The 13,341-nt window shown below is 41.7% G+C and overlaps 1 protein-coding gene across 2 annotated transcripts in view; it reads left to right on the top strand.

Moving 5' to 3' along the window:
* The window catches only part of papss2b (3'-phosphoadenosine 5'-phosphosulfate synthase 2b), a 76,501-nt gene that overhangs the window by 29,906 nt on the left and 33,254 nt on the right, over nt 1-13,341 (top strand). Inside the window, exons 3-6 of one of the 2 annotated variants that reach the window (XM_052027858.1) lie at nt 1,932-1,994; nt 5,129-5,247; nt 8,348-8,461; nt 10,846-10,957. In XM_052027858.1, the coding sequence (XP_051883818.1) occupies nt 1,932-1,994; nt 5,129-5,247; nt 8,348-8,461; nt 10,846-10,957 (408 nt within the window). Of the gene's footprint in view, nt 1-1,855; nt 1,995-5,128; nt 5,248-8,347; nt 8,462-10,845; nt 10,958-13,341 lie in introns of both variants that reach the window. The other variant, XM_052027857.1, reaches the window with a different exon arrangement.

Here is a 13,341-nt window from a genome sequence, read left to right as displayed (position 1 = left end):
GGAGGGAATGGATATCCCAATAAAGAAGTCTTTGGGGAATCAATGAAAAGTAAGGTATTGATACTGTTGCCTACAGAGCTGGGTATCCCAATATCCTGATCACAGAAGATAGCTTCATTGTAGAGCAAAAAATAGAACAAGACATCTTTTTAAAAGAGGCACAATGGTACTCGAATCCACAGTTTTAAGTGATTGATTTGGATGTGGCTATTGTATATTGTGAACTGAAGAAGAAAGATTCTGTTTTTTTCATGTCATACAGCTGTAACATTTTACAGCATATTTCACAATTAGTTCTTTGTAGAAGCAAGTTCCAATCATTTCAATATTACAAAAGATCAAACCATCTTAAAAATATATCAATAATGCCAAGATCATCATTTTAATTAAGTTTACACTTTGAGTCCCATATTTAATAACTGATGGTGAAAAAGATTTGATGTAATTAAATAAATACCCTTAGTTCTTCATAACTGGATCAGTGAAAAAGTCAAGGGACCTGGGTTTGATCCTGACCTCTGGTTCTATCTGTGCGGAGTTTGCAGGTTCTCCCCGTGACTGAGTGGGTTTCCCCCCTGACCCTCTGGTTTCCTCCCACATCCCAAAGATGTTCTTGTTTGAAAGTTAATTAACTACTGTAAATTGTCCCTAGTGTAGATGGGTGGCAGGAGTGTCAGGGAAGAATTGAGGTAAGAAAGGGAAAATAAGTGGAGGGAATGAGATTAATGGGGATGCACTGAGAGTCAGCATAAACTTGAAGGGCCAAATGGCTTCCTTCTATATCATGGGGGATTATGGGTTCCCTTCAGTGGGGAGTTAGAGAGCAGGAAGAAACAATCTGATAGTTAATAGGTTTCCAGTTACTTATGGTCAGTTCAGATAGTTTATTTGATTATTTTAATTACAGCACAAATGTATGACTTCATTATTAAAACCCTTACAAAATGTCACATTAATGTTATGTTGAAAAGCAGAGGAGATGTCAAAAGTACACACTGACCATTATAGAAAATATTTGGTTTATGGTTGTATTTGTTAACTGTAGCATATTTTATCAAAAGATCATTTGGATCTTTTAGACTACTTAAACTCTGGTTAGACTATCCTGTTTTGGTCAGTTCATTATAGGAAGGATGTGGAAGCTTTAGAGAGGGTGCAGAGGAGATTTACCAGGATGCTGCATGGATTAGAGAACATGTCTTATGAGGAAAGGTTGAGCAAGTTAGGGCTTTTCCCTTTGGAGCGACGGAGGATGAGAGGTGACTTGATGGAGGTGTATAAGATTATGAGAGGCATAGTTAGAGTGGACAGCTGGCACCTTTTTCCCAGGGCGGCATTGGTCAATACCAGAGGACATCCATTTAAGGTGAGGGGAGGAAAGTTTAGTGGAGATGTCAGAGGTAGGTCTTTTACACAGAGAGTGGTAGGTGTCTGGAATGCACTGCCGGGGGTGGTGGTGAGGCTGATACAATAGGGACATTTAAAAGACCCTTAGATAGGCACATAAATATAAGAAAAGTAGAGGGTTATGGGCTGTGTAGGAGGGAAGGGTTAGATTGATTGTGGAGTAGGTTTATATAGGTTGGCACAACATCGTGGGCTGAAGGGCCCGTACTGTACTGTACTGTTCCATGTTCTATTCATTGATTGATATGATTGTGAACATCAGAACATGATTAATACAACTTGATTTATTAATCAGCTGAATAAATGGCACTGTGCTGACTATAACACAATAGTTCTTTGCTTACAGAATCATATGATAGCCTGCAGAAATATATAGCAAGGAACTAATGCATCAGTAGCCTCTGAAAGATGGATCACAGACCAATAGTATTAATTTTGTATGTTTCAGGATCGAGAAAAGGCAAGAAAGATCCATGAGAGCTCCAACCTTCCGTTTTTTGAAATCTTTGTTGATGCTCCTTTAGATATCTGTGAAAGTCGTGATGTGAAAGGTCTTTACAAGAAGGCTAGAGCTGGAGAGATAAAAGGTATAAATATTTCACTCTAACAGGAAATGTTTTTGTGCTAATACCACCAGATAAATTTTCCCTGATAACATGAGATCTATGGCACAGCTAACTGCTACTTTCAGAATCGTTGATGGCTATCAGTGTGTGTGCTTGTTCGCTGAGTAAACTTGCAGCTTAATTTTCTGCAGTGAGACGGTCTTCATCTTGCATGGAGCTATCAGTCAAAAGTGTGGAAACAAAAACCGAGACTCAGAGGTGGCATTGATATATCACTCCTAATCTACAGAATGACCTTGCTGTATCTATGCAGAGAAGATGTAGGAACAGCAGACAACTGCAGCTGCATTAATTTTGGGTTTACAGCTGCAAGGAAATGGGAAATATTGAGGAATTTTTAGGATGAAATGCCTTCCCCCACATTTCATTGATGTTTTAATATCCCAGGGGCACACATTACTGTTTTTCACCATTGCTGTATAATAGTAGTCATTAATGCCTAAATATACATATTTTTTCTGTTTTGGCTGATCAAGTTTAAACCAGTTTATGGAACAATTCCATTCTGCCCGCCCTAATTATTGTCCCCATATTCCTATCCAGCCCTTCCCCAAATTTTACCATCCACCCACATCAGAGATAATTTACAGTGGCCAATTAACCGACCAATCCACACATTTTTGCGATGTGGGAGAAAACCCACATCATCACGGGAGAATGGGCTGAACCTTGGTCTCTGGAGCTGTGAGGTAGCAGCTCTACCAGATGTGCCACTGTGCCACCTAACGTAACAGAGTGTCCATTTTCTAACCACTCTGTGCACAAAAAGGTTTCTCCTGAATTCCCTGAAAAATTTATTTGTGACGAACTACCATTTATGAAGGAGTGCCCTCGGATTGGAAGGCAGTGACTAGTGGTGTCCCTCAGGGATCGGTTCTGGGACCTCTACTTTTTGTGATATATATAGATGACTTAGATGAGGGGGTGGAAGGCTGGGTTAGTAAGTTTGCGGACAACACTAAGATCGGCGGTGTTGTGTATAGTGTGGAGGGCTGTCGGAGCTTACAGAGGGATATTGATAGGATGCAGAGCTGGGCTGACAAGTGGCAGATGGAGTTCAATCTGGAGAAGTGTGAGGTGATACACTTTGGAAGGACAAACTCCAGGGCAGAGTACAGGGTAAACGGCAAGGTACTTGGCAGTGTGGAGGAGCAGAGGGATCTGGGGGTTCATATTCATAGTTCATTGAAATTTGCCTCACAGGTGGAAAGAGCAGTTAAGAAGGCCAATGGGACATTGGCTTTCATAAGTCGCGGGATTGAGTTTAAGAGCCGCAAAGTGATGATGCAGCTTTACAAAACTCTAGTTAGGCCACACTTGGAGTACTGTGTTCAGTTCTGGTCGCCTCATTGTAGGAAGGATGTGGAGGCGTTGGAGAGGGTGCAGAGGAGATTTACCAGGATGCTGCCTGGATTAGAGCGTATTGAATATGAGGAGAGGCTTAAGGTGCTAGGGCTTTATTCACTGGAAAGGAGGAGGATGAGAGGAGACATGATAGAGGTATATAAAATATTGAGAGGAATAGATAGAGTAGACAGTCAGCACCTCCTTCCCAGGGCACCAATGCTCAAGACGAGAGGGCATGGCTTTAAGGTTATGGGTGGGAGGTTCAGGGGAGATGTCAGGGGAGATTTTTCACCCAGAGAGTGGTTGGTGCATGGAATGCACTGCCTGGGGTGGTGGTGGAGGCAGATACATTGGACAGGTTCAAGAGCTTGTTGGATAGACATATGGAGGAATGTGAGATAGAAGGATATGCGGGAGGAAAGGGTTAGGTAGTGTGAGGGTGGTTTGATGGACGGCACAACATAGTGGGCCGAAGGGCCTGTTTTGTGCTGTATGGTTCTATGGTTCTTGGTTCTAAAGCAAAAAGAAAACTGCAGATGCTATAAATGCTGAAATAAAATCAGAGAATTCTGAAAATACTGAGCAGGTCAGACAGCATCTGTGGAGAAAGAAAAAGAGAGATAACACATCAAATTAGTGACATTTCATTGGAAGATTTATGAACCCATGTTTTTCATTCCCCACTTGGAGGCATGTTCTCCACATCTGCTGTGCAAAACCGTTTCATATTCTCAAAGTTCTCTGTTCTCTGCAGTCTCTTATTTCCAGGATTATTGATGTAACTCGGATAGAAACACTCAAGGCACAACAATGAGGTTGCACAACCTCCTCCATAAAATTATTGGACCAGAAATGAAGTCCAAGCGTCATATTTTCCTGCCTTCTTAACTCAATCACGTGCATCATGCAGTTTTCTCTGCTGGGGTCATGGGGGGTGTCATCTATGTGAACCTGTGGACTGCTGGACTTCTGGGAGGTTTGCAACCAAACCTGATGATGTTCATCATCAACACCCACCCACAGGTGTCAAACAGGTCCCAAGCCGACTGCCTGACCCTCTTCCAAGGTTACGTCCGTGCCTAGGTGTCCCTAGGTGTCCCTGGAGAGGGAGCCCAAGGTGTCTGTGGGTGCATTGGCATCTTTCAGGACTGGTGGGTGCCACAGAAGCTCGATTGCTTTCTGGATAAAGACGACTGTGTTATAATTTGAAACTATTGACTGTAAATGGTGTGAATCGTGAAATACTGTAGTATTGTAATGATGTGATGCTGTAATCACTAAATAAACCTCCTTTGGCAAAGAAATAAAGGGTGTCAAATAGGAACAGAATCCCAGGCACTTTCCTATCCTGAGCCCAGTGATCCTGAGGTCAACTAAAATAAAGATACTTTTGAATATATTATGGTACAGAAGGAGGCTAAGCAGTCCTTTGAGTCTATGCCAGCTCCCAGCAGAGCTATCCCATCAGTCCCATTCCCCCTGTCTTATTACCCTGTTGCATGCCCATCAACAGTAATGCTGCTCCTACTGCCCTGTCTGAGATAGAAGAGATCCATCAATTGTTCTGATTGTTATGGTACCAGGCTGTTGGAGGAGTTGACAGGCTGTCTTTAATGAAAGCTTTGAAAGCTGATTTTATTTAATTCAGTAAAAGGCATGTAAAAACCTGAAGCATTGATACACACGACTTTTTGTGTCCTGGAACTAGCTCCACAGTTTTATTCAGTTCATGTTGTCTCTTTGCACAGGGTTTACTGGAATTGATTCAGAGTATGAGAAGCCTGAAAGTTCTGAGTTGGTGCTGAAAACAAACCTCACATCTGTGAATGAATGCATCCAACAGTTGGTGGAGCTCTTAGAAGAGAGGGTAAGCCAAAAGACCTCATGTAGTCGGACGTTATAACTGGGTTCCTGCGAAGAAAGCGGCAATTTGCATTGCTCTTAATAGTTCTACAGCCATGCCAACAATTGGAGACAGGAAGAGCCTCCAGGCCTCCAAAGTTTCCTGGCTATCCCACAAAGCTGTGGCATTCCCCATCCTATTGAAGCCCATCTGATCACATGGGAAAGGTGAAAACGTATTTAAAAATCCAAGCTCACTTGAGAAGGTGATATCCACGAGAATCCTATCTGACCCTCTTCTCCAGTCAAAATTAGATCGGGAGATCATTCTGGCCTACATACATAAAACTGCACTTCACAAGTCAGATATTGTTTCCTCGGTACCGAGCAAAGAAAATTCCTGATATTTCCTCATTTTGCTTAGATCAGAATGTAAAGAAAATCATGATGGAAAAATCTGTTTTGTTTTGTTTACTTCCTTTGTGAATGGATTATGGATATTTGAGGATTTAGTCAATCTTGCATTACGTAGAAATTCAAAATTTCTTCCAGCTTATTTCCTGATGGGTGTTACTGTTAGCACAGAATGTGGATTATTTTCTAAATAGCTACTTCCAAAAATTCCATCCATACACCACCATTAAAATCAAAAATACCTTTCATTTTCTTTACACCTTTCAACAAGAAATGAAGGATTAGATACCATGCCATTTTGAGATTCAGGAGATGTGAACAAATATTTCCTGAAAGGCAGCAAGAGTTTTAAAAACAAGAAGGAAGATAGAGAGAAGAAAGTTTCAAGGAGTAGGACTAATATGGCTGAAGAGTTACCAGTAATGGTAGCAGAAGATCTTGCAATTCTGTCTTGCATTGAGTTTGATTATCAGTTATCAGAGGCAGATGAGAGAAATGCAACCAAAGTTTTAAATTTAAGTAAGGCAAACTTTAAAGAATGAGAAGTAAACTGGGCTGAACCATTCATGGGAACACCTATAAAGAATGGAAACTGTTCAAAGATGATTCTGATACAGTGCAAAACCAATACCCACCAAGTTCCCTGTGGTGTATAAATGATGTATTTCACAGTATTAAGCTGAAAGAAAAGCTTTAGAATAATGTAAAATATGTGGCATACATGGGAACTGGGAGAAGTTTAAAAAGAGTCAAAGGGATACAAGAAAATAATAAGAGATTCAAAAGCAGTATATGAAAGGAAGCTTGGAAGTGATATTTTACAAATATATTGAGCAAGAGAGCATTAAAGGGAATATACCTGGTCCAATATTTCTAAATCCCTTCCAATATAACAAGAGGGAAGGGAGAGGGGATATACAAAATGACGAAATATGGGACTTGGAGAATGTGAATGGGACAGGATGGCTGGAAATGACTGCAGAGGTCAAGTATGACTGGGCTTTGAGAATTTCTTGGCCTCATTATACTATCAATTAGAAGGTTGTAGGACAAGCATCTGAATTCCTGAGTTTACTCTGGATGGCTGGAACTATACGCCCAGGAACAAGAATTTACAATCTACCCCTCCTAACTCTTAGCTGGCCCCTTCCATCAGTGTTTGCAATTGTGCAAGCATTCACACGCTGGCTGTGTGTACCCATGTTTATGAGCACTGATATCCACATACATGTGTGTGCTCATATACGTCTCTGTGGACTCAGCCCAGGTTTTGCTTTGTCAGAAGCTGCCAGGAGCAATTCTTCAACAAGTGCTCTTTCTTTCCACATCTCTGGTCATCCACTCATCCATTCAGAGCTTGTGTACCTGAATCATTGTGTCCTGGGCCACTATGAAATGGTACAATGCACAAATCTGCTGAATGCTCTTACCTACGAATAGTCAAAGGTTGCCACTTAAGTTCTTGTTCATGAAGCAAAGCCACCCACTCATAATTCTGGGGAAAGGGGGAGGGGAAAGCTTAGAAGCCCATCATCACATTTGTTCAAATGTACCTTATAACAAGCATGAAGGGAATGCGATGACTTACTGTATCCACATGAGAAGACAAAACACAAGAATCCATAGTGAATTCAGGTCTTTCAAGGCAGCTATGGAGTACATCCAGCTGCTGTTAAAGGTCATGCTAGCGCCAAAAGATTGGTGACACTTGCAGGTTGTCCCCAGAACACTCTACGCAAAAGATACATCTCATGTGTTTCGATGTACATGTGACTAATAAAGATGTCTTATCTTATCTGAGGTATCAGACCAGAACTTGCAGGAAAAGATGAATAGTTAGTAGCCAATCTGCTGTCATTTTCCTGCCTAAGTACCATCAAGTTCAGGATTCCCATGGGAACATGAAGTCCAGCAGCAGAACAGAAACTTGTTGCAATTATCCAACAATGTTCCGGGGAACTTTGCTGACTGAAATGGTGACAGGTTAGACATGAGATAGGAAGAGCAACTCCATCCATTTCAAGGGAGAAGAAAACATAATCATTAATTTACAATCTTTTGAATGATTGAGTTTGGATAAATGTTTTTTTTTATTATTTTCAATTGTTCTAATTATTTTTAATTTTGATTGTTTCATTGATTTTTGATAGATTCTGAATGTGCAGGTACGTTCAGAACCAGCCACACTTTGGCAGGTTGGGCAGCGAACTAAACTTGACACATAGTATATCTGGGTGTCACGTATTTTGTCAGACTTCTCCTGGGCCCACATATGACGGCTTTACATCGTGCAAAGCCCTGCCGCCACCTAGGGCTTTACCATTTAAGGTTGGGATTGCTTTGGAGAGTAAGTTCGCAATAGCAGAGTCACATAAGCTAAACAGATACTCGGTAAGGGAGCTGGGATTGTGAAGGGCTTGCTGCTTGTTCTATAGCTCTGATGTGGGATTTGCAGCTTTCTCTTAATGAGCATTCCCTTTAAGAAAATCCTGGAGCAGTAGATATCACACCAGTAACGTTAGTTGTGGCCCATGAGATGGTGTTTTATTATAAAACTGTGAGCACCTTAATTACAATCGTTAAATGGACTAACTCTCCGACTGGCACATGTACAAGACCCACCTTGAAAGGCACGTTAGTGAGAGGCATTCTGACTTTCTGGGAGATGGGCCAGCAGGCTGTGTGACAGATGTGTTTATTGTTTCTCTAAGGGCATTGTTCCTCCTGCCGCGAATGAAGAAGTGAAGGAACTGTTCGTCCTGGAAAACAAGCTGGACTTGGCACATGAAGCAGCCCAGGTTCTGCCCACACTGCAGATAACACAGGTAATGCTTGTCATTCCGCTTCTAAAATGTTTTACATCAGTGAGACTGCTGATCAATACATCACGGGCACATCCCTCCCCACCATCGGAAGTATCTACAGGAGGCACTGCCTCAAGAAGGCAACATCTATTATCAAAGATCCCCAACGTCTGGGCCATGCCATCTTCTAATAGCTACCATCAAGCAGGAGGTACAGAAGCCTGAAGTCCCACACCACCAGGTTCAGGAACAGCTACTTCCCTTCAACCATTCCGTTCTTGAACCAACCTGCACAAACCTAATCGCCCTCTCAGTTTAGCAACAGTTTGACCACTTTGCACGACAATAGACTTTGTTATTTTTGTTCTAATTGTGTTCTTTCTTGTATAATTTATGCTTAATTTATGCTTTTTCTTGTCAGTCTTGTGTATCTGGCACCATGTGCCTGTGATGCTGCTGCAAGTAAGTTTTTCATTGCACCTGTGCATACATGTACTTGTGCATATGACAATAAACTCAACATTCATCTTTGACTAAGTGCAAACAGATTGCCGACATTTGCCGCAATTACACATAATTGAGCAACTATTTGAGCCTAGGCGTGGAAGGGTGATGAAGCCAGATTCCCCTCAGCCAGTTGTTTCCCCTCAGAAGTGGTTTTCTTTAAACATATGGCAGTGTGCTGGATTGAAGCATTTTGAGGCTTGAAATCTTAATCTTACTAGTGTTGGTGGTTGATGTCACATGGTCAGTAGTAATGGGTCTACAAGGTTTCCTTGGTGTGTGATAACATTTTTAAAAATTCCATTTGTGAATACAGTCAGGTACTTTGTATACCATGACCACACTTCCAGATTTTCCATCCAGGTCCTGAGGATAACACACATATACACCACATATACACTAAAATCTCAGGGTACACTAGTTTGGCATCACTTACGTTAAGTTTAATCGCACATATGCCAGGTTCAAACACTGGAGCAGATCTTAACAGAAAGGTTGAGGCCTGCCTCAGTGTTAGTTAAAGGGAGTCGGAGACATCCATCTACTTCTGGGCAGATTCTTCATTGTCTTTCATTCCCCCTTTCCTGTTGATCATGTCCTTAACCTCCTCTCCAATCATGTTACCTCCCAGACCTGCCCCTGATCATCTATCTGACCCTTTTACCTCCTCTCCAATCCAACCCCACCATGGGTCACCTTCCAAAATGCTCAACCACCCATTCTCTTAATACCCCTAGCATGTCCCCTGAGTCAGTCATCTCCCTGACTGACTAACCCCCATCTGTTAGTCAACTAACTGCCAACTGCCCCCAATCATCTCCCTACCTAAGAGCCATCATGATTGTCACCCCCAATACTCCAGGATCTACTCCCATCACCCCTGGTTTGCTACCCCCAAAATTTCTCCTTACTACTTGTAATCCTCACCCCAGCTCCGAGATTCTTTGCTTCCTTGCCCTCCCCCACCAACCCCATCATGACTTCCCATTCTTTCCTGTGTCACCCTAAAGACTTACTTTGTGCCCTCAACTCTCCACAATAGTATAGAAGCTTTCTTGTGCATTATAATTTGCAGCCTGGTAAGTTTAGAGGAGATGATACATAGAAGGGAAACATTCACTCTGGTTTTGGGCAGAGTATCGTGCTACAGTCTTGTCCTGCTAAGGGCGAAACACTTGAAAGTTGTCTTTGAAGTCTTTGATTGTGCAAAATTAGAAGCAGAGAGACTGCAGCTGTGATTGAACATGGAACATAGAACAGAAACAGACCCTTCGGCCCACGATGTTTTGCCAAACTAATTAAACTAATGATGCCTAAATACACAATCCTTTCTGCCTGCACGTGATCCTTATCCCTCCATTCTCTGCACATTCATGCGCCTCTTTAATAACTTGAATCAAATTTTGTGAGCGTTGCTCTTAGGTAATCGACAGCAATTGTTTATCCACCCAAATAGAGAAAATTCCCTTTATCCAGTAGACTATTGCTTCAATGTAATAGATGAATAAATTACTAACAGAGATAGCAGATTTAATAGATGATGTTGAAGAAGTCTAGGTGAGTAACTTTGGTGCATTTTGTAAATAGTACACATTGAAGCCATGGTGTGTGGGTTATGGAGGGAGTGAGCATATGCTAGGATTAGGAGTGCCGATTAAGTCAACTTCTTTGTCCTGGATAATATTGAAGTTCTTAAGTGTTGTTTGAGTTGCACTCTTCCGGGCTCGTGAAGAGAATTATTTCACACTCAAATTCATGATTTTGCAATCGTTGAATAGACTTGGCAATGTGTTTCATCGATAGAGTTCTGTCTGCTGAAACAATGATCACATTAATAATTGTATTTTTATTCAGCAAGGAGAAAGTGCATTGGATTTACCTAAGGATTTGTTCTCTTCTAGCTGGATCTGCAGTGGGTGCAGGTTTTATCTGAAGGCTGGGCAACTCCACTCTCAGGCTTCATGAGGGAAAAGGAATTCCTGCAAGTTCTGCACTTTGGGATGCTCTTGGATGGTAAGAAGCACTGACTGCAAATTCTTCAAACATTATCAGTAACTGTGGTAGTCCTTAACATTACAATTATTTACCTTGTGTAAAATATATCCACTCTTTATAATGGTGTCACCACTTGTGGCTACTCTCATGCCACTAGGTACCAGGCAGCGTCCTGGACAAATTCACTGCAATTCTGTTGCCAAGTTCAAGTGTGTCACTCTTACACTCCATGCTATAAGAAGGTTGCCCTGTCTGCTTTCTCCATTTTAATTACTGATCTGGAAAATTATCAAAAATGAAATAAGATGAGACATCAATAAGTGGTCACTTTTTTAGATTCTGTAACTAGGACACTGTTATCCCAACATTGTTACCGCTATTGATGTACTTTTGAAGTGTAGTTAGCACCATGATCCAGTAAATGCAGCAAGCAATTTGCACATAGCAAGATCCCATAAATAGCAATGAGATGATGACCATTAATTTGATGCAGAGATATTTGTTGAAGAGTAAGTACTGGCACTAAAACATCCTTACTCATCTTCAAAATAACACCATTCAAGAGGAAGACACAACCTTGGTTAACAATAAACAGAATCTATAACAGCCCAGCCTCCCTGAGTACTCTGTTGTAGTGTAAGCCCAATCGTCTCCTCTGCTTCTCAAAAGTGCCTTGATCCACAACCTTCCTGCACGAGTGCCACTCACAGCCATGGCTGATGCCAAACTAGAGTGAAGAAATAGATAAAAGAGAGCAGAAAAATAGATTTGTAAAAGTCAAGGTAAGACAGAAGTATAAAATAAAAGCCAAAAGGAACTGTAGAATATAGAAATATAATAGCAAGTCAGTAATCTTGGCATCATGCAAGTTATGGTTAGGGCACAGATCCATTGTCTCTATATTTGGACACACCTGTGTCAAGAAAAACTGTGAAAACCAATGAGAGGAAACCACAGTGGTTAATAACATACCAAAAGGCTTTGCCAGGACAAATCAAAACTAAAGCTGAGCAAACTCAATTACAACTGAAACACTGAAGCAGGATGTTGAAAAGACTGTTTTCACACAGATAATTCTATGCAAATGTGAGAATCTGCAACATTATTTAAAACAAAGATGAATAAGTATTTGAAAAATGAGATTGTGAAAGGAAACAAAGAAAGCAAAAGAAATAGCATTAGATTACATCCTTTAAACTGAAGAGCTGGTACAGTCATGGGCACTAGCATCTGAATGGGCTCCCTTTATACTGTGTATTATAGAGTGATACAGCACAGAAACAGGCCCTTCAGCCCATTGAGTCTGTGCAGACCATCACATTTACACTAACCCTACATTAGTCCCATTTTATTCTCCCCACATTCTTAGAAACATAGAAAACCTACAGCATAATATAGGCCGTTCGGCCCACAAAGTTGTGCCGAACATGTCCCTACCTTAGAAATTACTAGGCTTACCCATAGCCCTCTATTTTTCTCAGATCCATGTACCTATCCAAAAGTCTCTTAAACGACCCTATTGTTTCCACCTCCACCACCGTTGCTGGCAGCGCATCCCACGCACTCACCACTCTCTGAGTAAAAAACTTACCCCTGACATCTCCTCTGTACCTACTCCCCAGCACCTTAAGCCTATGTCCTCTTGTGGCAACCATTTCAGCCCTGGGAAAAAGCCTCTGACTATCCACACAATCAATGCCTCCTGTCATCTTATACACATCTATCAGGTCACCTCTCGTCCTCCGTCGCTCCAAGGAGAATAGGCCAAGTTCACTCAACCTGTTTTCATAAGGCATGCTCCCCAATCCAGGCAACATCCTTGTAAATCTCTTCTGCACCCTTTCTATGGCTTCCACATCCTTCCTTTAGTGAGGTGACCAGAATTGAGCACAGTACTCTAAGTGGGGTCTGACCAGGGTCCTATAGAGCTGCAGCATTACCTCTCGGCTCCTAAATTCAATTCCATGATTGATGAAGGACGATACATCGTATGCCTTCTTCACCACAGAGTCAACCTGTGCAGCTGCTTTGAGCGTCCTATGGACTCGGACCCCAAGATCTCTCTGATCTTCCACACTGCTAAGAGTCTTACCATTAGTACTATATTCTGCCTTCATATTTGACCTTCCAAAATGAACTACTTCATACTTATCTGGGTTGAACTACATCTGCCACCTCTCAGCCCAGTTTTGCATCCTACCTATGTCCTGCTGTAACCTCTGACAGCCCTCCACAATGTCCCGTTGGATCCCATGCCTCTTTACTTTCTCAATAAGCCTTGCAGGGGGTACCATATCAAATGCCTTGCTGAAATCCATATACACTACATCTACTGCTCTTCCTTCATCAATGTGTTTAGTCACATCCTCAAAAAATTCAATCAGGCTCGTAAGGCAGGACCT

Source organism: Pristis pectinata, chromosome 12 (assembly GCF_009764475.1).
Source record: "Pristis pectinata isolate sPriPec2 chromosome 12, sPriPec2.1.pri, whole genome shotgun sequence".
NCBI lineage: Eukaryota > Metazoa > Chordata > Chondrichthyes > Rhinopristiformes > Pristidae > Pristis > Pristis pectinata.
The sequence above is the reverse complement of the archived record's forward strand: the minus strand, read 5'-3'. Positions and strand labels throughout refer to the sequence as shown.